This window comes from Polistes fuscatus, unplaced genomic scaffold, assembly GCF_010416935.1.
Source record: "Polistes fuscatus isolate 324 unplaced genomic scaffold, CU_Pfus_HIC Scaffold8, whole genome shotgun sequence".
Lineage (NCBI taxonomy): Eukaryota > Metazoa > Arthropoda > Insecta > Hymenoptera > Vespidae > Polistes > Polistes fuscatus.
Genome location: NW_025113162.1, coordinates 2,409,171 through 2,436,040, shown reverse-complemented (window position 1 = coordinate 2,436,040; position 26,870 = coordinate 2,409,171). Strand labels below are relative to the sequence as shown.

The 26,870-nt window shown below is 30.1% G+C and overlaps 1 protein-coding gene across 1 annotated transcript in view; it reads right to left on the bottom strand.

The window, feature by feature from the left end:
• Positions 1–21,199, bottom strand: part of LOC122525074 — a 155,520-nt gene extending 134,321 nt beyond the window's left edge. Inside the window, exon 1 of the mRNA XM_043647652.1 lies at positions 19,783–21,199. Within this exon, the coding sequence (XP_043503587.1) occupies positions 19,783–20,018 (236 nt within the window). The 5' untranslated portion in view covers positions 20,019–21,199. The remainder of the gene's footprint in view (positions 1–19,782) is intronic.
• Positions 21,200–26,870: the final 5,671 nt, after the last annotated feature.

The window sequence follows — 26,870 nt, the reverse complement described above, 5'->3', positions numbered from 1 at the left end:
GATTTTCGATGAACACCGAACGGACTCAGTATACGGCCGGTATTCGTCTAATCTCGATTAGATCCCGTCTACCCCATCTTCCATCTCCTTCTCCCCCTTCTCCCCCACCGCCTATTCTCCTCCTCTCCTCCTCCTCTCCCACATTCACCATCTTCTCGCCCCTTTCATTTACCTATCCACTCTGTGCGGAAAATTCTCAGAATGGTCGGGAGTATGAAACTACGTACCTGCAAACATCCTAAACTTTGCACATACCTGTGGTCTACCGTTTCAAATTTTACATTTCTCTCTATTTCTCAATATATCTATCTACTACTTGATTCTATTATCTATTAGGATTGTATAATATATACATTCTATTATTTTAATATTATATCTATATACATTATATACAACCACAAATGTTTTCAATCAATCATGATATATATTATATATATTTTTATTTAATCTTTACATACACACAATAGTAAAGGAAAATATATACATACTCGCATACATACATCTCTATATAAGTAAATATATGCATACATAAATATCACTGAACAGGGATACGTCAACTTTGATTAATTTAAGCCTCATTTAACAGTGATCCTACAACGGCTAAAGGATTCCTTTAAATGAAAATACGATGAGAATGGAATTGGCTTTGTTTCTCTCTCTCTCTCTCTCTCTCTATCTCTCTCTATCTCTGTCTCTCTCTTTAGATAGTAGTGTTTATATATATGTACGTTACACATACCTGTAATTCGCTTCGAAGCATCGCAAAGCTTCGTAATCGGTGTTATAAGCTACACACTATTTATACAAATCTGTTTGTAAGTAGGCGAGCGTGAAAATACAGAGGTACACTTCTACACAATATCTATGTATGTATTTACTTGAAATATGCACGTGTATGCGTAACAGCAACTAGTATTTATAGATTCTATACGTGGTATTACGTCATACGACGACGCACGAGCTTGCCTTCTCTACGATTAATGTTCTAATATTAAAATATACCATTCGTGGAAACGTCGAAACAACCTATTTGGCTCAGAATCATAAAGAATTCGGGGAAGGACAACATCTATGTACTTTCAGAATGTCCTCTTTGCGCGAATCTTATCATTTCAATGACTAATAAAACTTTATAAATATCATAAATAACGGGACATATGTTTAATTTAACAGTTTCACCTGCACGCGAATTTTCATATTTATATAACTAATAAAATTTTAAATGAACAAATCATTTTATATAATATTTGACAATTTTATAATGAATATAAATGTACGTCGTGTACTTGTGCTAATGTATTCGTTACTTTTCATATATTCATCTATAATTAGAAACTAAACATTTTCTTTAATATTATTTACGTTTTATTTGTAATAAATTGAGTTTATTAAAATCCATACCAAATATTATACGTAATTACAAATTTAATAGAATGTTCTAATAAATATTGACAAAGTTATAATAATGATTTCGAGATATCGTAGTTCGTTAATTACATTGTAACGCTTGATTAATTTAGCTCGTAATATACGATTAATTCAAGACCATTGGAACTTCACAATGAATAATAATAATAATAATAACAAAAATAACGACGACGACTACACGATAACGACGACACGATGACAAGGTTAAAATAAATTATAGAAATTAATCAATTTAAAACGAGATAAAAATCTTATAACGAATACAAATAATTATAATTTTGTATTTTAGCTAGTAAAATCAGATCGTAATAAGGTGCTTGATTAAACCAACTTCAATTACAATTAGAGAATAAATAGAAATTTTCCAGGTCAGAAGAGTCAATATCGGCAATATAGCAATGACTTGTCAAAAATAGAAAAGCTTTCCAAGTGGTTCGACCGAATGGTTATGATCATTGCTTGCAGTATGCTATGCGATTATCAACGCGTCGAGTAGGTACATAGGAAACCATTACTGAGAGAATTGGAGTGGAATGAAAAGTAAAGAGACGAGAATAGAAAGAGAAGAAAAATCAAATTAAAAATAAGAAGAAAAGGGAATTTAACGTTCTATTATTTGAGCAGTAATTTTCTAAATATTTGATTTAACCAAAATATTAAATGCTTTTTTAAAAGTTCGCCTTTACTTTACAACTTACAATTAATCATCGGTATTTGATCATTTTTCTTAATAACAATACAATATTTATATGCGAATGAAAAATTCATGAATATAGTTTATCTCGGAGCTTTTCGAAGTGTGGATCGCGTGAATAAATATTGCGGTCGTCAAAATTTTAATAAAACTAACAAATTTCTGGACGTACAACGATCGAAAATTAATTAAAAATTAGTTTGCTAACATTGCACGTATAGTATGTCTGTGGATTTATGATAGTGAAAGAAAAGATAGGATACAATCTATACCTAGAGGGTCGCAAAAATATTTGCTCGGGTTAAGGAGCTCGCCAAGTGGAAAAGTTTAAGAAGCTTTGGTTTATCTAATATTACAGTATAACAAATATATAGTACGATATAATAAATACATAAATATAATAAAAATAGAATAAATCAAATAATTTTTAATTTTTGTATTTGATTTTATTATAATAAATCATATAGATATATAAATTTAAAATTATTTGAATATAATTAAATAATCAAATATTTTTTCATCTTAAAATAATATTTATTTTTATTACATTTTTCATCTCACATATTTTTTATATTCTATATAATATTATTATAAAGAAGAATAAACTATACATGAATGTGAAACTCTTTTTTCCCCCTCTATATAATTATATTCAAATAAATTCTTTCGAAATGAAAACGAGAGGTCGTTCGTTGTTATAAAACGTTGAGGAATATCTTTATTATTTATTTTTCATTTACTGTGGTAGAATATAACGAAGAGAAGGAAGTAAGAAACGATGTTGCAGAGAAAACCCCTGAATGAAGAAGAAACAAAGAGAAATGGGAGGAAAAGTGGAATGGACGTTTTACCTCGCGTTCGGGATCGAAAATGGAAATTCATTGCGTGTGTTAAAAAAAAAAAAATAAATAAGAAAAAAAGGAAATGAAAAGAAAAAAAAACTATGGTCTAGGGAATGTACGGTTTCATCTCTATTTTTCTTTATTCCATAATATTTTCATTTAATACCTACCTATATTAAGATTTACCTATATTCCAAAGTGAACATAAACAACTTCAATGATTTTAATATATTTTTTTTTCTTTCTAACGCGTTTACAATTAGATAAATCCATTTCAATCAATCATACACCTTAAATATCAGAAAATATTCAAACACACAAAATTCATAAACGAATAGTTCATCTAATCAATGAGTATAAATGAAATCATTTTGATGCAAGTGTATTCCGAAATGAACATCTCGATGCATACAAAATCTGTAATTTTAAACTTATACGTTTAAATATAATCCATCGTCGATCTTGAATAACAGAAAATTCGATAAATGATTAAACTATTTAATCGATAAAAAATAAAAATATCTTCGATTCGAGTATTATCCAAAATGAAAAAAAAAAAAAAGAAACCCTATTAATATTAAATAAAATTCATCGTTAATATTAAATACCAAATAATAGACAAAAAAATAATCGATGAGGAAGCGAACTCTTTAATATATAAAAATGAAATAGGTTTTTTCTGGAAGACAAATGGTCACGTGTTTCATAAACATAAGAGAGAAAGAGATATATAGATAGAGAAAGAAAAAGAGAGAGAGAGAAGCAAAGCGAAAAAAAGGAGACAGAAAAAAAATAGAGAACATTATCGGCTTCTCCGAAAGCGTCGTTCTTGTTTCGAGGATTTTAGCGAGTTACGGCCGACGTACACGTAAGTTCGCTTTGCACTTAACCCCACCATTCCTGAAAGTCTTCCACCACCTCCACTACCACGACCTTCTCATCCTCCTCCTCCTCCCTCCTCCCCGTTCTCTTCTTTCTCTCGCCCTTAACAACATATACAGCTAACGTACGACCTAATACGTTCGAAGGGATTATCACGGGGGAGTATAGGCTTTTCTCGAGCTTATTACCCTAACTTGAAATACTCGCTAGTAAAATCGGTTGGTAACATTGAAGAAAATAACTAACTAACTATATAGTTTATATATATATATATATATATATATATATATATATATATATATATAAAAACAACTCGATGCTTGCTTTTTATTAATTTTTATTTTACTCAAAAAAACTAATTTGTTATTAATGAAAAGAACTTCTGTTTTTTTTTAATACATCCATCATTTTGTGGAGAAAGATTATGATAGATAAATATGTATTGTTTTATATTGATGATAAGAAACAAATTACATAGTATATTCTATATAAATATATATGTATATATTTAATTACTTTACTGGAAGAAAAAAAAGAATTACTAAAAATTTCAACCTAATTAAGAAAAAAATCAATATATAAAAATCGATTTCGTATACGAATAGAATAATTCTAAAAGATAATTAACATTATGCTTATATATTATATAGATAAGTTATATTTGAAAATTAATTATCGAAAGAAATTCTAATTGATTGCAAAGTACGTAATAAAATCGAACAATAGTAACTAAACGTGAAAAACTTTCTTCGAAATTGTCCATCATTTTCTTTTTCTTCTATTTTTTTTTTCCTTCTTCTTCTTCTTCTTCTTCTTCTAAGTATTACGATCGCGTGCAAGAACGATATAATTTAATCGTCGAATTACCTTTCCTCCCACGAATCTAAGCTTGACTTCATTTTCTTTGCTTATACACAAAAGCGAACAGCCAGCCATTAGAAACCTTTCTCGACTAATTGAAGCTTGAAACGTGATTATAAAAAGCTACCCTACTAGTATTGCTACTAGTATACTACTACTACTACATTCTTCTGCGAAACATTATTGCCGGAACATTTAATTATTATTGAATGTAAGGATTAGGCGATAACTTGACTCACAATTTAAAAGTATCCAGTATAAAAAAATTAAAAAAAAAAAGAAAATTAAAAAAATAAAATGACATAATTTAAATACCAAATTTCCCGATTCTTTTAAATGTCTATCACAACGCTTTCGAACAATGTGACGTGCGCTGCAGGAATATTGAATGATTGACGTAACTGCGATGCATTTAATAAGCGACACACGATAAAATTTAATTTTGTCAAATATTAATTCGAAACTTTAATTATAAACTTTTATCCTATGTTACTAGAAAATTTACATATATTCATATAGCAAGCGTCTGTTCGTCTGTTCGGTGCTACCTGCTGGTAGAACGAGTCCGTCGCGCGAAATAATTAACAAATGATGACGCATCGTCGCACGAGAAGCTGAGGCCATAATAACGGTAACTCTAATCTCGTTTCTTCTTCGATGTCACATAGGAAGGAAAGAAAAAAAAAAAAAAGAAAACAAAAAAATCAAGAAAAATAATCATGGATAACGACTACAATCTTAATAAGCAACGCGATATAATTATTAATTTTGTTCCCTTCCTTCTTCTTTTCTTTTTTTTTAAATCGTAGGGAGGTAGTAAAAGAAATTAAATATATTGGATCAAATGAATTATCATATAATATATGATATAATAAAAATTTTATCATATATATGAATCAATTTTACATTATAATAAACTATCAATCACATTTTATCAAAGTACTTCACGAAGTAATTATTTTTAGATATCGTAGCCGGATTTTTATTATTTAGAAAGGCACGACAGAATGAATTGATAAAAAACGAAATTCCAGGGTTCCGTATAAAAGAATACCGATGACCTCGAAAAAAAATTCTTCCCCCTAACGGATTAGCAGCACTGACGCAACTCTGACGCAATCTTAGCGATAGCGTAACTTTGCTCTACGAATTTTTTCCTTAAACCCAAAAAATAATAAAATAACTCTAGATTATATCATAAATACTGATTAATCCTGTATATATATGTACATCTATATTTTCAATTTAATAATTATATTTTAAAATATTGAAAAATGTATGAAATTATATATGTAATATAATTTTCTCTAAATAAGCACGCAAGCGTGAGCATCCATACATGCACATACACATGCACATACACACAATACACGTATAAGTCATTACTCTTGTTTCGTTTATGAGGGTTCGTCGAATCGCTGATGTAAGGAGAGGGATTACATAGATAAGTCTATCTCTAATTTCTTCGTAGAACTTTTACGAAGAAGTTTCAACTGAAAACATGAACAAGTATAAAATTACACGTATGTATGCATGTATGTATAAACTACCGTTCAAAAGAATTCGGCTATCTATATTTATAATCACAATTCAAACACAAAATTCTAGCTATTTTTATTATTTATTTTTTTTTCTTAGCACATTTTATTTATTATCTTTCTCTATACTCAGAATTTTTATCAACACAAATTTGAGAATAATAATATAATAGAACTATAAATCACATTTTCTTTACAATCCTTGAAACGCGTGTTGTTTCGTATTGTTTTACAATTTTGTTGTAAATGTCCATTACAAAAATTATTTCCTAAATTTCCATAAATTTACCAAGCACTCATAGATAATAAAGATGGACGTACAGATAATTCGAACATTTATAATTATTATATAGATCAATATACTAAATCTGTGATTAAATTAAAGCAATGATTTTTCAAAATCTTCAAATATAACTTTGTCCGAATGGTCAAATACTTTTGAACGATATTGTATATATATATGTAAATATACAAACTAAACATTACGTAAGCAAGTTTTAGTAATGTATAATTATCTCTAATTATTTATGTTTACTATGTAATCAAAGCAATTAGTTGATTAGATATACGTAAATTTTCCATATACGTAAAATTCTCTCATGTAATTGAAAATATAAAAAAAACAATAAAACATCATTTTATCTCATTAAATAAAGTGATATGAACGATTGTGAACTTATTACGTTGAATGCCACATTAATTTTGTATAACTTGTGACGGCAATATGAATAACGCAAAAAAAAAAAGAACTATGAAGAGAAAAGGACTTCAGTGCTGAAAAAGAGAATAAAGAAAGGGCAGTCCCTGTCAGGATATCGTGAAATACGCATCGTAGGAATACATTAGAACAGCCACACTCAACCTGTGGCCTGGCAAGCCTTCAAGTGCGGTCCGGCACGCCCAGTCATGAATTTACCTCTTTTTTTTTTTTTTCATACCCAAAATTAACTGCCAGCCACTTGTTCTCTACCCCACAAACACCCCTCGCCCTAATAAACGCAATGTTTAAATACGCCTATTGTTTTTCGACCAGATGATCTTTTTTTTCTGTGTCATTAATTTTCAATCTGCAAGACACGCAAAGGAAAGAGTTTGTGTAACCCTGACCTACAATTAGATAATTATTATTTTTGAAATATTTCCTTAAAAATAACTAAGATAAATATAGGACTGTGAACTTAGGTCATTCTTACGAATAACAGAAGTGAGATAAAATATCTTGTATAATGATAATTTAATATGAAAAGGAAGGAAAGTTCAAAGTTTGTGGAAAAAATAACAATTTCTTTGAATAACTAATTCGATAAGATTATAATATTGTGTGTCTTTCATCTTCAATGTATTATAAGTAAACATATAGATTAACGTGATTACCGTGAAGGATATGTTGAAAGTCTTACGTCAGATGGTCTAAGGAGGATGCGTAAGAAGTAGAAAATAATTATAGGAAAATTCTTCGCTTGAGATAGATCTATTAATATTACAATAGAATGCTTAATGCTGTGATTGGTCCTTGAAAAATTTGTTTTTTTACCTTTCTTTTTTATATTTTAATCTATAAAAAACAATTTCAGTATATTATACAATTCCAAAATTCTTCCAAAATTTCTTAGGATTGGTCAAAAGTTCCTATGTGATTTTAAAAAATCAATTATGGCCTTTTCAATGGCCTTTTATGCATGCAGTTAGGATTGTACGGTTTTAGAATTTTAACGAAAAAACGTAAGAAACTTTTATTATTTATTTTTTTTTTATATAAAAGTGTTCGTCTGAAAAATAAAATTATTCCTATGTTAGACTATTTTCAACCTATCCACGTGTATAAAATAATATAGATTATGTCCATCCTTTATATATTGATATTTGTTTGTATCTTAAAAAAAGATTACTCGAATGAGATACTTCGAACAATATACATATACATATATTAGATATTCTACAAAATGCTTTCCAATTTATAAATATAATTAGATAAATATGTTCATTAAATGCATAATAATTTCGTTGAAAATCGGCAAGAACATTACGCGATACTCGAAATTCGTGACGATTTGAAGACAAATGTATTTATATATTTGAAATGTCGTATTAATCATCAGGAACTTCTTCGGAAAATCATATAACATTTGACATATTATAATAGTAAGTTTTCAAAAGAAACATACATACTGAGAAGTAACGACAGCCGATCTACTCGTAGCTTACGTAGGCGTTTAATAATACTCGTCGAAGGTTACCAAATACACATCGATAAGGCTAAACTCGTTCTCCTCGTTGTATCGATCGCCGTCGAAAATAACTTTTCCACGAATCGGTTAGTGCCGAAAGAACTTTCTTACTCGTTACGTGAATTAGATCCCACTAATATATGCACTAATTTCTTTCTTTCTTTATTTATTTATTTATTTTGTTAGAAAAAACCAACGAAAAATTCACATTATCCCAAAAATCCGTACAACACTCGTATATATGGAAATAGAAACAAAACAAATCTCATGTCTTATTTCAATGATTACTTTTCTAAGAAATATCTCAAAGTATGATAAGAATATGCGAAAGAATTCAGTAAATAAAAGATTTATTTCCTTTTTTTACGTAACGAGATAAGAGAATGAGAGAGGAAGAGAGAATATGTATGTATTATTAAATTAAAATCAAACAAAGTTCTAGAAATCTTCGACAAAAGTTATCCGTTAATTTAAGATTAATTATTCTCACTGATTATAAAATAAATATTGTTATTATTTATATCTTCATTTACTTTTATATTATCTTATATATATATACACAAAATATTATTTTATTATATTTAATATTTAACAATACTTTGCGCGTGTGTGTGTACACGTACAAAATATAAATACTTGTAATATATTATTTTAAATATAAAAAATACAAATAATTTCTTTCTCTAACCCCATCTCTCTCTCTCACTCTTGTAGAAAAGGCATCATGTTACTTCATTTCTTTGTCTTCCTCTCTTTCTAGAAGATCACAATCGTGGGCGTTCGTGTTGATCTAGCGGTTGGTATCATACACTATGAAATTCGAAGCAGTGAACTGCAGCACACGCTTCCACGAATCTGTGCTATGAATTCGACATGCACTCGCACTCGCACTCTCTCTCTCTCTTTTTCTGTCTCTATTTCTCTGTCTATCTATCTTTCTCTTTCTCTCTAAGTTGGTAACGAGGACGCGAAATTGCATATCCGCAGGAAAATCCGGGACGAGCGTGGACGCGTAAATATTTCTATAAATTCTGTAGCACATTCTCGGTACAGAGTTCAGTCTTTACCGAGAAACTCGGTAGAGTCTCTGATCCAAACCGTGTTCCAAATTCGAAGTTTGTCTTTCGAGCTTGTGCACCAAGTAAGCCCAACTAATAGTTAACACGCGGTACTACCTAAGTACTTACATATGTATATGTCAGTAAATATTTTCATTCGGAATGTTTGCTTCATTTATTTATTTCAACGCATATTTAAAATTATCTAACGTTCTAATAATAATAATAATAATATTAATACAAAGATTATTTAAAAATTACAATGAGTTAATCTTACGATTGTATAAAACGTACAAGAAAACAATGATCCGTAGATTAGATCCGATAGAACAGCACGACTATCAGAGTATTGCTTTTCAAAGTACAGAAAAAGATAAGAACAGATAACTACGAGCTTGTTGTAAAAGGAAATGCACACTTCAAAGACTAATCAAATTTCAATCTCAATATCTTAACAATTTGCCTCTCTTGTGAATTCATATATAACCTTGTTATTTCCTAAGACTGCTACTAGTTTTAGTATAAAATCAAATTCCTTTATATGATTTTCCAAAAATGACTAGTCAATTTGAGTAAAACCTAGAGTTTTCACGGTTTAACTGAATTATACAATTTATCGCTGACATATACGAGAACATAACTTGTCGTATGAATAACTTGCAGTGTGCTGTAGAATTTTTATAAGAAATAAAATTAAAAAAAAAAGGATTTAAAAATCTCCAATCATAAAAAATATAACGAAATTCCATATCCCAACAAAAACCCACAGACATATTCATTTGTTATTAATTTCATTAATTCTAGAAAGAATTCGATATTAAATTAAAATCTTATTCCCTTTCCATTTGTGCCTTTCTCTCCTTTTCTCTTTGATGATAAAATATAAAACTCGAATAATTAAAACTCGAATGCGTTATTTGTTTGTACGAAATTTAATTTAATACAAAAATCCGAAATATTTGTATAAAAATTTTCTAGATTAATCTTTAACGAGACAAAAATCTTGGTAAGCAAAGCTCGCTACTTGAACGAACAAATGGACGAATGAACAGAAAATAAAAAGATGAAAACTTGAATGAAAAAGGCTCGATTCAGTTTCTAAAAGTAAGTAAGAAAGAAAGAAAGAAAGAAGAAGAAAGTATAAAACAGAAGGAAAAGAGAATCAACTGGCCACGTAAGCGGTCGAGAAAACTTTCTGTGCGGGCAAAAGCTGTACAATACGAGATTCGACTTTTTCTAACGTTGGGAGGATCTATTCTTTCTTTCTCTCCCTCTCTCATCATCCACCCACCCTTCACTATTTTTCTATTTTTGTTTCATCTGGAAAAAAACACAATTTTAAATAAAAGAAAAACGTACGTCGTAGTATATATGCATGTACGAAAACACACACGTATTTACGTACTATGCATGTATATGCAAAACACGTGTATTTTCGAACCGGAAGAATTTACATGAATGATAACACCAGGAGTTTTCGAGCACGTCAGCAAGCACACCATCCGAGAGCTTTTTTCTATTTTATTTTTGGACTTACGTGAAGCATGATTCTTATACATACTTTTCTTAAATTCAATCGCATTTCTATGTTATCCACGTACGAGTGTATTCATGTAGTATAGCGAAAGTTAATAATAAAAGATCGAAAGATCGAGAAATAGAAAAAAGTTATCTAGGGTGATCGATTAATAATATTTTCTTTTTATTGTAATAAAGAGAAAAAAATATGTTATAATAATATAATAAATTATATTTCATATTTTATATATTATACTACCTTATACTATTAAAAATATTTTTAATGTATATAATTTATTTAAAATTATATTTAAATTCACAGCCACGAATAAGGACACGCTTGATTTACAATCTCCAAATAACAAATTTAACCCTTTGCATTCATCTACGGCGACAGTTATAATAATTTTCATTTTCAATCCTTATCTATAAACAGAACGCTTACGGTTAGTGAATTTTCAGAATTTACCGATAACTAAGCAGCGATTATATGTAAAAACAGTTGTTTAGTTTCAAACAATTTTTTACCGTTGCGCATTTAAAATAAATAAACGTTTAGTCGATCAATTACCAAGCTATTTTACTTCAGAAAGTTAAAAAAACAAGAAACCAAAAAGTTGTACTTTCATCAGATTAATTCTGACGCGAAATCAATTACTAACCCGGTGAAATAGCATGCAACAATCACACGAAGAAGGAATGAAAAGACAAAAGGAAAGAAAGAAAGAAAACAAAGTGAAATTCTACGAAACAGGACAGGGAGGTATATATTTGAAACAAATCTTGGTGGGTCGTCCCATTTGTACGAATTACTATACTTCACCACACCGGTGGACGAAGTGAACGACGAACGACACAACACATAACTACCCGCAAAGGAAGAAGAAGATGTATAGATAAAAGAAGGAATGAAATTTTCGAAAAGGGATACGAACAGAGACAGAGATGAAGAATAACGTCCGTTCGCATACGTCAAATTACAGTTCTCATCCTCAAGCTTGTCATTATCTGCTCGTCCCGAGACCCTTAGTCCCTTACATATACACACCACCAACGTGCAACCGCGCGCACTCGAGGAGTTCGGAGAAAAAAGAAGAAAGAGAAGGAAGTATAATAATGCATAAAATAGGACAAACAAAAAAAAAGGAAATAAAAGATTTAAATTTTTTAACAAATTGTTTGTCTACATTCCAAAATCGAAAACACCAAGTTCGAATGTTTCGTGTGAATCAATTTGGAACATTAAAAAAGTTGCCACGAACTTTCCAGTCTATCCGATACAATATCTCATAATAAAATATATTTAATAAATGGCAAAGAGTTTATATAAATATATGTTATTATTTCACACAAAAAATAAAAAATATTTGAAATAATTATTATAAATAATATAAGGAAACATGTTTAAATGATGCGTGCACAGAAAATAATAAAATAAAACTAGTTCTAGTACTTTGCAAGTGATTCTTTATCTACTTCTGCCTGTGTCCATTTTCATTTAATATTTCTAAAGGTATACATAATACACATAAACGTGAAATCATCTATCTCTTATATGAAAAATAATCCGTATACGTGAGCTATGTCTCTCACGGAGACGCTCTGGAAACTAGGAAACAACTTTCCGCGAAACGATTACAGGCTTCCGCTGCCGTTTCGAAACCACGTCCTCGCTGAAGTCAACGCAACTGATGTTTTAGTATACTATAGTGCTGCTGTGCTATATGTATTGTACCACATAACATAGTGTCTTCACACGGAGACACACATACACGTGCAGAAATGAGTTACCTATTCGTTTTCTCTAGCATTCGACACGCCAGGATCATTATCCTTGATAATAAGAGAGTCTATCATATGTGATAAAATGATCAACAAAAAAAAATTAAAAAAGGGGAATAAAATAAGAAGATGTAGAAAGAGAAAGGAAGGTAAAAATAATTAATTTCGAAATATCGATAACCCAACGGAAAGATATGTTTTTTCGATGTAATATTTAATATGATTTTTCAAAATACTCAACACGACCTTTTTTTTTTGTCTCTCTCTCTGTCTCTCTTTTTCTCTCTTTATTTATGTTTATTTCTGTATATATATATAGTCTTTCAGTTCATATGTATATAAATAGATATGTTTCTATTGGATAAAACACGTATAAGTTAAATTTTGTTGTTGCAATCAAATATACCTTTATATATTATATTTATATACATTACTATTCTTTGTTAATATATATATATTAATTACATACTCAATACGTATATTTATATATGTTTAGTAAGTCTAATGGAACGAAACATAAATTAAAATAAAAATTAAAAAAAAAAAAAAACTCAGAGACGTTAAAAGATATGAAAGTTCTGCGTGCATTTATCCTTGGAATTCTCTTGTATTCTTAGAATTGTCGAAGTATCAACCATGCATCCTTATATCATCTTAATCATTATCATCGGCCCCGTCTGCATCTTCGTCGTCGTATTCGTCGTTGTCTCGTCATTATAATCATTATCATCGCGTACGAAAGAAAGAAAGTCGAAATGGGAAAGGAACATTACGTGGCTCGTATCCGTTGTGCATAACGTGCATTGAATTTGTACGTGTGTGTGTGTGTGCGTGTGTGTGTGTGTTTGTACGCGCACGCATGTGGATGATTTTATGCGTGCCTGAACGCCGGCCGCAGGAAACGATCGTGTGTCATTACGCGAAGTAATTTCTATTCCGAGGCAAAACCGATATCCCGTCGTTGTATTCAACTGTGCGTGCGGAGAAAGATCAGCAATGATACATCGTTACTTACGTACTGTTTCAATCTTTCATCTTTATCTTTTTGATTTTTTTTTCTCCTACCTGTCTTTACTTTACGTTTCGAATTTATAAGAAAAAAAAAAAAAAAGAGAGAAGAAGAAAAAAGAGAAATGCTTATCTTGGAAATCATCAAAATAATAATTTTTAAAAGTATCTAATTGCATCGAATATGAGTAATTTTTTTGTAATGATAATTCAACTCAGTATTTTTCTATCTGAGGAATTTTTTTTTATCGTTTTATTTATTTATCTGTGTATATTTATTTATTCGTTATTTTATTTCTACTGCTGGACTATTGTTAAAAAATAAATATAAGGTATATAATTTGCACCGAATGTAAATTTATACTTGCACACAGAGTGACTCAACGAGGTATTTCCTTATCTGAAATATTTCACGATTGTTTTAATGTCTCTTTCTTCTATGTATAACAACTTAATTATTATATATTCGAATAAACTAGATAAGTAAATCAATTGATTTACACGTATTTAAAAATTCATCACTCCGACAAAAGTTTCCACGTGTAATCTATTATTTTTTGTCAAAGATTTCTATTAGTTTCTTCGGAAAACACAATTCGGCCAATTAACAAAGTACCTTCATTCAATTACTTTAAAAATGTGGCTAATAAATTAACGAGACTCGAGAGCCGGTGTAAAAGAAAAAAAAACTTTTTTTTTTACTTTTAACCTTCTGCTCCTCCTTTCCACCCTATTCTCAAGGCTTTTCATCGTATGCACTGGACCATCGAAAGGACCTTTTTTTCTCTCTTCTACTTTCTTTCTTTCTTTCTTTCTTTCTTTCTCGTTACGGACTTCTTGGGATACGTATTTTAACAACGAAAAAACGGCTAAATAGTTTACTTAGCATTCCAGTCTAGTTCAACCCCATCCTCATTTCCATCCCCACCCTTCTCCGGTTCACCCCTACACGTCAGCAACTTGGCTTTTAGTAGGTGCTTTTTTAAACGGAAAAAAGTAGTTAATCTCGCTCGCAAGTTTATCCCCCATTCTACTCCCTACTACCCTTATCCCAGCCCGGACTTTACCACTATCACTTCTTCTATTACTACTACTACTATTACTATTACTATTACTACTACTACTACTACTACTACTACTATTACTATTACTACTATCATACCATACCACCGCCGCCGCCATTTTCTTCTGTTCGCGACGTTAAAATTGTTCTTTCATTTTCTTTTTTTTTACCTTTCCTCCCCTTCCTCCTTTAACTTCTGAACCATTACGTAAAACTCAGAAAAAAATGTTCGTATAATTTCTTTTCCTTTTTTTTTTGTTTTTAATACTTTACGTAACGTTGAAGGGCCGATAAAAACGTAAAAGGAGTAGGTCCTAGTTGAAAGGTTTTAATGAAGATGAAATATTTAGTAAAAATTAAATAAAAAAGGGAGGAGATTTACTTCTATTGATCAAGTTTGATGTAAAAACAGTACGAATTAAAAATTACAGTTTGACGATAAAGAAATGAAAATAATTATATGAAAATGAAATTTTTAAAAAACATTTCTTTATATATCTCGTACATTTTCATGAGTTACCACACGTGTAAAAGTAATACACTACAAACAAATATCTCTATCTTTATCTCATATCAAAAAGAGAGAAAAATCTTGAGAATTCGCGTTAAGGCGGGTAACAAGCCGTGGTAAACAGAATAGAAGACAAAGTATTCTAAGAGATGAGGAAAAAAGATCTACCATTATCCTACAAAAAAGTTTTAATCAACTACATTATCATAAAAGAAATAGTTTAGCTTTAATACATTAATAATATAAGTGTATAATAAATAATTATTATTATATTTTTAATAAAAAGAAACATAAGTAATTTATATTTAATACAAATAATGAAATATTATCACACTTTCAACGTTACTCCTACATTTTGTCGATCATATTCTAATGCGTTATGATTGATATTAAACGAGACACTCTGTATATTCGCATGAAGAGAAAGAAAGATAGAGGGTCACGTTCGATAGAGAAGTAACAGGTGTGTGGGCCGTTTTCTGCTCGTCAAGAAATAAAGAATCAAGCATAACTTCCTCTACTCTTCTTCTTTTTCTTATTCAACGCCGCCACCATTTGGGATTTTCGTAAATACAAAAAGGAAAGTTAAAAAGAAATAGCTCAAGTCTCGGAGTATGTTCTCAGCTCTGATGAATACACACTCCTGACAAACAAAACGTTTGACACCTGGAATTTTGTACGCCATTAGGCACTTACAATAGGCATCCTAAAATCTTTCTTTTGTTCGAATAATAAAAACCCTTAATAGGTACTAGCAGTGTTTTTGTTTTGTGTAGGAATACCTTAAAAATTCAAAACCTTACAAATCTGCCTATCTCTCTCTCTCTAACTCTCTTTTCATTGGCTCGACCCTATTCGGGCTCATTCAGGTTTTTTCTCGGCTTGCTTTCGGCTAAACTTCGATGGAATAGAGAATTTCTGAAGCTTAACTTCCTTGCTCGTATTTCTACTTTTTTCTTTCATCATTTTTTTGTTCCATACCTTTTTTGATCTTTCGCAGAATTTCTTTTAGAAAAGTATTTTACCGAACTTCTTTTTAGACCCCCTACAGTGATTCTTTGACAAACCCTAAACCTTCCCTCTTCTATGTATCTCTGACCTGTCCCTTTAAACCTTTTCTCTTTTCACCTTTACCATGAATTGACTGAAAATTGCGTTGGTCGCACGGGTCTTTGCTGTCGTTGTCAAAGGAGAGATATAATCTCTCATATTTTTCCTTTTTTTTCTTTTCTTCATCCACAATATGTCTTGTTACGATTAGATATCTTTTATCAAAATCTCTTTTCTACAATCTTCGAACAAAAGGAAGGTATCGAGAGAATCATCATCGAACATATTATATGGGAAATCATTTAGATTAACATATATTTTCCTTTTTTTATTCCTTTCACTTTTCTCTTTCTCCTTTCTCCAAGATGAAGAAAAATGTTTCTTCAATTCTAAGAACGTGGCGGGGCAGAGAAACAAAGACTTCCTTGCCGATCGTTAAGTTTACGAGACCAGGAGATAATTATCACGTTTCGCGGAAGTGGCGACCACGGGGAAAGAGAAACAGAGAGGATTACAAGCCGTACGTCGTCCAAATAGTCGACAACTTGTGACTCACTAAGGAATATACCAACATGGGGAATTACAAAGGGGATTTGGAAAACCTTATGAAAAAGAAAAAAAAAAAAGGAAGAAAAAATCATACCAATACAGTTAAATAAATATGTGAAGAATTTTGTGAAATCATTATTTTCAATACAATCTTTTTCTTTTCAATTATTATTACTAAATATAAATATTTAAATATTTAAATAAATATATATAATAAATAAAAAAAGAATAAAAAAGAGAAAATTTTTTTAATATCTTCCTTCCTTTTGTTAAAAACATAAAATTAACATAAAAAAATAATACAACATACAAGTAAATAACAACAAAAATATAAATATTTACATTATGATATACTATAAATATAATAAATAAATAAAAAAAGAAAAAAGAATGAATAATGAAAATTATCTGAAGAAATCTATTATATCTAATATATTATATTGAATTAAAAAAAAAACAATTACTAAATGTGATTGTAAAAATGTGTGTGTGTGTGTGTGTGTGTGTGTGTGTGTGTGTGTGTGTGTGTGTGTGTGTGTAAAAATGATGTAATAGATGAATGAAATAAACAGAAATTATTCGGAGAAGTGTTTGAGAACCTCTGTGAAAGAACCAAAATGAAGGAAGGAAGGAAGGAAGTAAAGAGTCGAGAAAAATATTGTGAAATTCCAGAAAGATGATCGGTCGATCGACGTCGCTCGCTGGCGCATCATAATACCGTTTGGCACGATCGCGAGGGAATAAAATTTGAAGAACGAGAGCATCCTACGACGATGACGACGACGACGACGACGATAAGCCGTCGTACCACTTTTCGCACGAACCTTTCCCTCGGAAGAATAATTCTACCATAGAAACGTTTCTCAGGGACGATCCATAGCAAACGAAAACAAGATGATTCGTCATCTTTCGTTCCTCACCTTCTTTTTCTTCTTTCTCTCTCCCTCTCTTTCACATTTTTCCAAGAAACTTAAAATATCCTCTTTAAGAAATATATATACCGTGCTCTCTCTCTCAGGGTGAACAAAAGTAGTATTAATACAAACTCAAATTCTCCCTCTTAACGTCCTTTGTAAATCTGCACAAAGTATCATTCCTTATTTAATCTTGTTTTTTTTTCTTTTTTCTTTTTTTTTTTTTCAAGACGAAAATGTTCAAATTTATTATAAGCCATGGAAGGATTACATTGATGTATGATAAAGATTAAAGAAAAAAATATTCCTTTTAATGGTTCGTAATTATTATCAACTAAAAATTAATAGCTTTTGTGCTATTTTAATTATGTTTCTTATTCTATAGCAATTTAATAATCTTACATTAAATTACTTAGAATAGATTTACATTTTTGTCTTGAGAAATATATCTATAAAAAAGAAAATAAATTAAAAAAAGAATCGTATTTTTTACAAATATACGAAAGGAAATTTAGTCTTAGCAAATATTTTAATTAGCCACTAGAATCGTATTTTTTTACAAATATACGAAAGGAAATTTAGTCTTGGCAAATATTTTAATTAGCCACTGTATTTACTATTTTTTAGTAAGATGTAGATCTGTAAAAAGTACGATTTTTTATTTAATCTTGTTTTGTAAAATATATCTCTTAGATATAAAATATAAAAATTAATATTGTAAATCATATGGAAGGATTGTGTATGATAAAAATCAAATAAAATACAATAAAAAAAAACTACTTTTAATAATTAAAAAGTTTTCTTTCAACTAAAAATAAAGAGAGAATTATTCAATTTTTATTACTGGTTTTTATTCTATATCGATTTAATCTCTATAGTTTCAACTGCTTACGATATACTCACATTTTTGACACGAGAAATATAGTTAACAAAAAAATAAAATAAAATAAAAAAAAAAAAAACCAATATTTTAGAAATTTACAGGGTGCAATTTAATGTAGAATTGTGTCAATACTTTTTTCCTATATATCATATATATGTATATCATTTTAAGTAATATCACAATAATCATGTGATTTTCTTTCTTATAACTTCTAACAACTTCTTGTATTTTTATTTTGTCGTCTTTTTCTTTTTCGAAATAAGTTTTCTAATTACTCGGTACTTGTGTTCAAAAAGAACGAACGAAGTTTAGCAGCAAAAGTAAAGACGAAAATTTAATATCAAAGGTTTAAAGTTCTAAGAAATCAGAGAGATGTCTCATTCTCTCTCTTTCTTCTCTATAATCCCTTTCTTTCTTATTCCATCTCACTCGTCTCGTTGTTACGAATAGTTCCGACGAAAAGTCGAAATCCACCGAAACGAATCACGTTTAGTCGCTTTGGCAAACGAGAAAAAGACGAAGATATATAACCCTCACAAAGGGCTAGAAAGAAGAGTACTTCTATTATAAACGAAACGCGAGCGACGAAGCATGTGAATGAAATTCGTAAGACGTTCTAACTAAAGAAGAATAGTATTATGACACATCATGACAAAAGACTAATGTAAGTCAAATAATTACAAAAATATTAACTATATAAAACTATACTATTTTATTTTTATTTTATTTTATTTTATTTTTTTGTAATTCTTTGAATTAGGTCACTGTCATCATTACCGATACAATTATCTAAATACGTGTGTAATAAATAAAATAATATTTTCCAACGAATGTTTTCTTTCCCCTTTCGACAAATATCAATTTAACCATTATCATTAGATAGAAAAATGTAATTCCAACGAAAAGAGTAATATCAAATGCATACGTAAAACATTAAAAATAAAATAAATGTGATTATTGTAATTAGTCTCACCATTCTATGCTTCTATATCCACGTAGACAACAATGAAGAGATTTGAAGCGTCCTACGTTAGTGTATTCAGTACTGATGACCTCCTTAGTGAATCTCAAGCCACCTTGTAGATTGTCGAACCTGTGCGTGGAACAGTACTCCTTCAACTCGTTTCCACCGCAAAGTACCGGGAGTAAGAACGCAAAGATGAAAACTTTCATATAGAATTCCTTCGCCATCTTTTTGCAGATCGACATCGTTCGTTTGTGTTATTATAGAATTATCAATATTAAATATTATCTATTATCACGTTTAAATAATGATCAAAATATCGCGACGAGAAAAAGATTCGGAAAAAGAATTGGCGGGCTTGAACTAGTTTACATGTTTTTTCAAATTTACGCGGCAATCACGTGACCCGTGACACGAACTTCCAAGATCGAGACGATGAAAATCTTATTCTTCCTTCCCACGCTCGTCTCTTTCTTCTTCTTATTTCTTTTAGAGCAGTGACTGCTCCTTTCTTCTTTGCCACTTCTCTTTAATTCTCTCTTCTTATTTTTCTTATTTTTCTTATTTGTCGACGGTAACGTCACATAAACGAACGGATAAACGAACAAACAGTTTTCGCGCAAACGAAACCTTTCTCTCGAAAGTCGTTGATGCAACAAGCCGGTACACGTTGCTTGCTTGCCTGCTTGCTAGCAGTAAAGAATATCAGAGATACTATACTACCTATGGTATTCGATCCTCTCTTCCTCGTCGGTATTTCTTTCTAAATGATGGTGGTACCGCGTGTTTGACGACAAATACGCGACTAAGAAACGAAGAGAAAAAAGAAGGAAGAGAACTATTCCAAAGCTGTGCGGCTGTTTACACGAAGATTTTAAACAACGGTCGAGAGAGTACTTTACTCCTCTCTCTCACTTATTCCGTTGAAACAAACACACATACACACACCACACACATAAAAACACGCACAATACGCACGCACGATAAAAACTCTTTTTTTTTTTTCTTTTTCCCTCACGATTCGTTCAGTCACCTTTTCTGATCGATACTAATTCTCATATTTTTCTTTCTTATATCCTTTCTCTTATTTTTATTCTTTTTCAGTGAACGTTCAAAGGAAAATATAAAACCTAACTACTGTGGAAGGAAAAACAAGTTAATGCAGCATTTTCCTCGAGTAATATTTCTTTTTTTTTTCTTTTACTTAGTATGTATTAACGTCAGAATAATAAAAAAATATGTGTATATCTATGTATATGTGCATAAATATGTATGTAAACACAAATGAGAAACTGCACTAAAATGAAAATGCAAGAGACAGTATTCATGAGAAATACAGCAAAACACGATCCACGCACAATGAATGCCAACGGCAGACTACAGCCACCTTGAGCAATACATGCGCGACCGTTCGAAACGGACCGCCTGTTGCCTCTCTCGTGACGCTTCGCTACTATTCGGCTATCTTCGGTCAACCTCGTCGCGACACGCTATGAGCACCTTACGCTTTCTCTTACAGGCATTTCGGGAACGTTTAAAGCGCATACAATTATTATTATAAAAATCAAACCACACGTAGAAATGTGAAAGAAAGTGCATTGATTAATTGCACTGTTAATTCAATGAATTTAATCGATGATACAAGAAAACCCTACCCTGAACTAATATAATAAACAATAGAATATACAATTTTAATGAGTAATTTCAAAAGAAGAATTTAAAAGAAGAATTTTAAAGAAGAATTTTAAAGAAGAATTATTCATGTGCTCATCAATAATTTATGTAAATAATTACAACCAGTATCTCGTGCCGATTAGGACCTTTCATCCTCGACATGATTGAGCACTGGAGGGACTTTAAATTTTAACTCACGATTTAAGAAGTTCTACGATGGCTCCAAAACACTCCTACTTCGTAGTAAGTATTGCAGTCTAACGATAGGAAAGTTTCTTGGTTTGCTATTGAAGAAGATCCATCGAAGATCCATCGAAGAATTCATTCCACATCTTTGAAAAGGAAGACAATGCGTGGTCATATCTGTAAAATAAAATAGAACAAAACGATACGTTATTTACAATATAATCCAAAATCGTATAAAAAAAATCGAATAAAATGTAAATTAAAATGAATACTTACAATGCATTCCAGTGGAATGAAACTCAGTGGCACCATGGTGATGCATCTCGTGTGAATCTAATAACGCGTTATTAACGAAAATAAGAAACTATAGATGAGTTTCTTATCGCGAAACCGAAATTTTATTATACGACGAACAACACTGACTCTAATTCGCGTATGATTTTAATTTATTATGCGCCCGATCACTGATTCTATAACTGCTTTCAAAGACTGCTTTGCACGCAGTCAATGCAAGTACAAAAATTACACATTTTATTTTAAATCTTCAGTGATGCACTGATTCTAATACGCGAACAGTCTGTGCGACTGTTTTAAAATAAAAATACAACTTTACTCGAACAAACTCTAATGCAATTACTGCCTTGGTCGCAGTTAATTTAATATATAAATTTCAAAAATAGTTCGCGAACGCGACGGAATTGAAATTAACGAACGAACGTGCTTCTAATCCGTGATTTTAATTATATTTAGACGATACAACACTCCCGTACATTGCTTCGCGTACGATTGCAATTAATATCTGAAACAGAAATAAAAAATAATACTATTAACATCATTATTATATTTGAAAATCATTGAAATACTTGTGCAATTATTGAATACAAAAATATACTCACTTCGAATTTTCATCGATGAATGCACGATGGGTCTCCTACCCTTAGGATGACGATGACAATGCACAAACACTGACTTTACAACTGCATTACATGCAGTTAACCCTTTGAGTGCTGAATACTCGTGGCCTATACAGTCGTATGGACGGCACGCGGCTGGCGCAGACGATCGCCGGGGACTGAATACTGAACTGAATGTTGGACAATAGAAACAATTGCCGAACATATACATTTGACCATAGTATACTGGTTATTTTTTCCAAGTGCGTATTTGCGTCCATAGTCCATACTGATAGCATCTACCGAGCGCGTATTTGCATCCATAGTCTATATCGATAGACTTTCGTTGGACGCATATATGCGCCCATAGCACTCAAAGGGTTAATTCAATTAACACTAGATTCATGGACTGAGCTAATTTGACTCATTTCAAATTTTTTTGCAACATACATATAAAACTTACATATTAACTTTCTTAAATATATATTGATTTTTAATATTGATTAATAAAAAATATACGTAAATATTAATTCCTCCCCTCTGCCCACTTCTTCATTCAAACAACGTTTATAAGTTTTTAAAAAATAGTGAGCAAAACAACCATAAATCTAGTGTTAAACGAATTTTCAAATGAATTTAATTAATAAAATGTGAATATATTTTAACAAACACTGCAATATTCCAACGATGATCTGAAACAGAAATAAAAACAAAATTATGAATATCATTGTAGTAAGAAAAAATTATTATAATTATTGAGAAAGTGTTTAAAATAAAAATTGACTTACGTTTATTCTTCAGTGATGAATGCATGATGGGTATCCTACCCTTAGGATGACGACGAGCACACGTTTAAACCGAATAAAAGAAACTTGCGAGTCTCTTAACCGAGCAAACGAAACTTTACATGCGACGATCAACACTGACTTTACTTTCCGATTCTTTTATATTTTATTTTATCGATGCAACACACAAGTACTCCATTGCTTACGCGCTCGATTGCAATGATGTTCTGAAACAGAAAAAGAAAAAGAGCAATTAATGTCATCGTTGTAATAAAAAAACCATTCATGTTATCATAGAAATTTTTGATAGAAAAATATACTTACTTTTAGTCTTCATTGATGATTGCAGGATGGGTATCCTACCCTTAGGATGACGATGAATAAAATAAAATTAAATAAAGAATCTGAAAAGCTGAAACATACTAAAAAGATTATAGAACAATATATCCTGTAAATCATTCCTAAAGGTAAGACACACATTCACATTCTATAAGAATTGATATAAGTAAAAGTAAAATTTGTCAAATATTTGTAGAATCTACCAAAGTATGCAATTATTTGCTTGATAGTGCTTGCTTTGTATTTTAATATGCAAACTCTAACACTATCAATTACCTATACGTCTTACTACTTGTATAAAATTACATACAAAGTATGTTATGTTAAAAAAAGTTATCAATAAAAATCTTTGAAGTTGTCTAAAAAAAGACAATAACTGTAGCAGTAAACTTAATGAAAAATAACATAACAAGTATATCAATTTTTACACTATTCAATGCTATAATGAACTTTACAAAAGATTAGATTAATAATGATAAGGTTAGAAATAAAATTATTGAATAATTAAATACGTCACTTTCGTTGGTCTTAACGTATCCAAGGACTGAGTGGGAATGACGATCTTTCTGTACTTGTCCTTTTGCCTGTGTCGAATGTTCGTTCGGCTGTTTACGTGATCTCTTACGTATGATCTCGACTCGAATATGTTCTAGAAATGTATAAACACAGTGAGACTCTTGTATATATTGAATGTTTTGTATTGTTTTTTTTTCCTTCCCATTCTTTCACTCTTTCTTCTTCCATCTCTACAAGCATTCTCTATCTCTCACACTCTTTCTATTAGACTTCACTATGTTATAAAAAAAGAGATAAAATTACCTCACGAATATGAAGATAAAATAGTGAACACAACAATAAGGTTAGGTATATATATTCGTGCTGGATTCTCCCAATGCTCGGATATCTAAGAAAAGTAAAAAAAAAAACAAAATTACATTGGTACAATATAAAGAAAATCAAATATATGAATTTTTTGTATGTGTGTGTACGAGCTATCCACACATATGTAAATACACATATATGTGCCAATTAAGTATTGCATATAAAAATCGAATTTAATACGAAATACAATCTACGAAGAAATATTATTACTAAAAATGATTAATTATAGCATCATTAGAGATTTTTGAACGTGAAAATAAGCTTGAAAAATTAGAAAAAATATTGTTAACCAACAAACTGTGAGATTTGACGCGGAGCCAAAATACAACGATTTTATTTTAACTGATATTGTTCAAACTTTTTAATATTTCGTTTTGAAAACACTCACGTATAAAAATCTTGCTTGTAGCTATCGTTTGATATATAATAGAAGGCTGTACCTTAGAAAATATCTTTTAATTACCTGAGATTAACAGGACGACGAAATATCAGTGCGATCTCCAGAACAGACTCCAGGAAAAGGAAGAAGGAAATTATGCAAAGAGCGCTGATTGGCTGATAATTATTTCGGACGTCATGTGACCAATTAAAAGTTCATGTATACTTGTAAATTCAAATTATTACTTATTAAAGTATATTGTTTAAATATTAGATACTCTTATTAATTTACTTTAAATACAAAATCATTTTGAACTCGTGGTAATAAAGAGGTCAGAATGTTTAAGCAAATGTATTTTAGTTTAAACAATTATATAATGATTAGAAGAGGGCAAAAATCAGAATATTATAATCTTAGATTCTATTTATTTCGAATATTAGGTTTGTTATAGATATGAAGCATTAAGAATTTCATATAAACAAGATTCAATAAAAAAACATTAATCAAAGATAACGTGCCAGTTTAACGATGGAGTTCGAAGAGGATGGTACATCGTAAGGTAAATTCACGTTTTTTGATTACAATTTGCATTTTTTCGATTAATTAATAATCAATTAAAGTATATCGACTACTCTTATTCACTCTACTTATATTTAAGATTGTTTAAATGTACATACATTTGAATAAACATTACATACCTATCAATATATTTTCAATAAAAAATAATTTCCAAATCGAAGTAATAACTAGGATAGAATGTTTAAACAATAAAAAATAATTAGTGTATAAATATTACTGAATAAGAAAATTCTATATATTCCGAATATTATTCCCGTTATGCATACGCATCTTTTCGGACAGTCATATAAACAATATTTAAACAAAATAACTTTAACAGAGGACAATAACTCAGTTTAACAGTTAATTTTGAGGAGGACGATGCACCGGACATATATAGCGTGCTTTTTAACAACAATACACATTTCCATCGATTAATTAACAATTATTTTAATGCACTAATGCACTCTTCTTATATTACAGAAAAATTTTACCCTTGAAGTTACCACTGCGCAGAAGCGGTAAAATAATTACATAAAAATGAAAAAATGCTAAAATCAAAGCATTTTAATCTTAATTTCTCTTTATTACTAATAAAATTCTCGTTACACACATGCGCAACGTTAGGAAAGTCATATAAATAAAATTAATAAAACAAATTTTAAAGAGGACAATGACTCAGTCTAACGACGGATTTCGAGGAGGACGGATCACAGAAGATATACTCCGAGCTTTTTAACAACAATAGACATTTTTATCGATTAATTAACAATTATTTAATTATTTTAATACACTCTCTTTATATTTCAGACTTTTTAGATAAATATATGTACTAGTATATAAGCCTTACATACTTATTAACATACTTTGAATATTAAATAATTTCGATATGATATTTTATTAGATGAAAATTTTACCCCACCTCCTCGAAGTCATCACTGCGCAAGAACGTAACAACAAATGTACATTAGTTTAAACAATTATACAAAAAATAAAAGAATATTAAAATGAGAGCGTTATAATATTAAATTTTATTGATTAATTTTATTGATTTTCTTTTATACACATGCGCAATTTTCGGAAAGTCACATAAACAACTTTCACCAAAAGAACTTTAACAGAGGATAATTACTCAGATCAACGGTGGATTTCGAGGAGGAGGGATAACAGAACATATACTCCGAGCTTTTAGACAACAATAGACGTTTGCATCGATTAATTAACAATTATTTTAATATTTTAATGAATTCTTATTATAATTAAGATTGTTTAAACGCATATATATTTATTTAAATATTACCAAACTTTTGACGTATTTTGAATATTAATTAATTGCGATTTTATGTTTTAATAGATGAAAATTTTACCCCACCTCCTCGAAGTCATCACTGCGCAAGAACG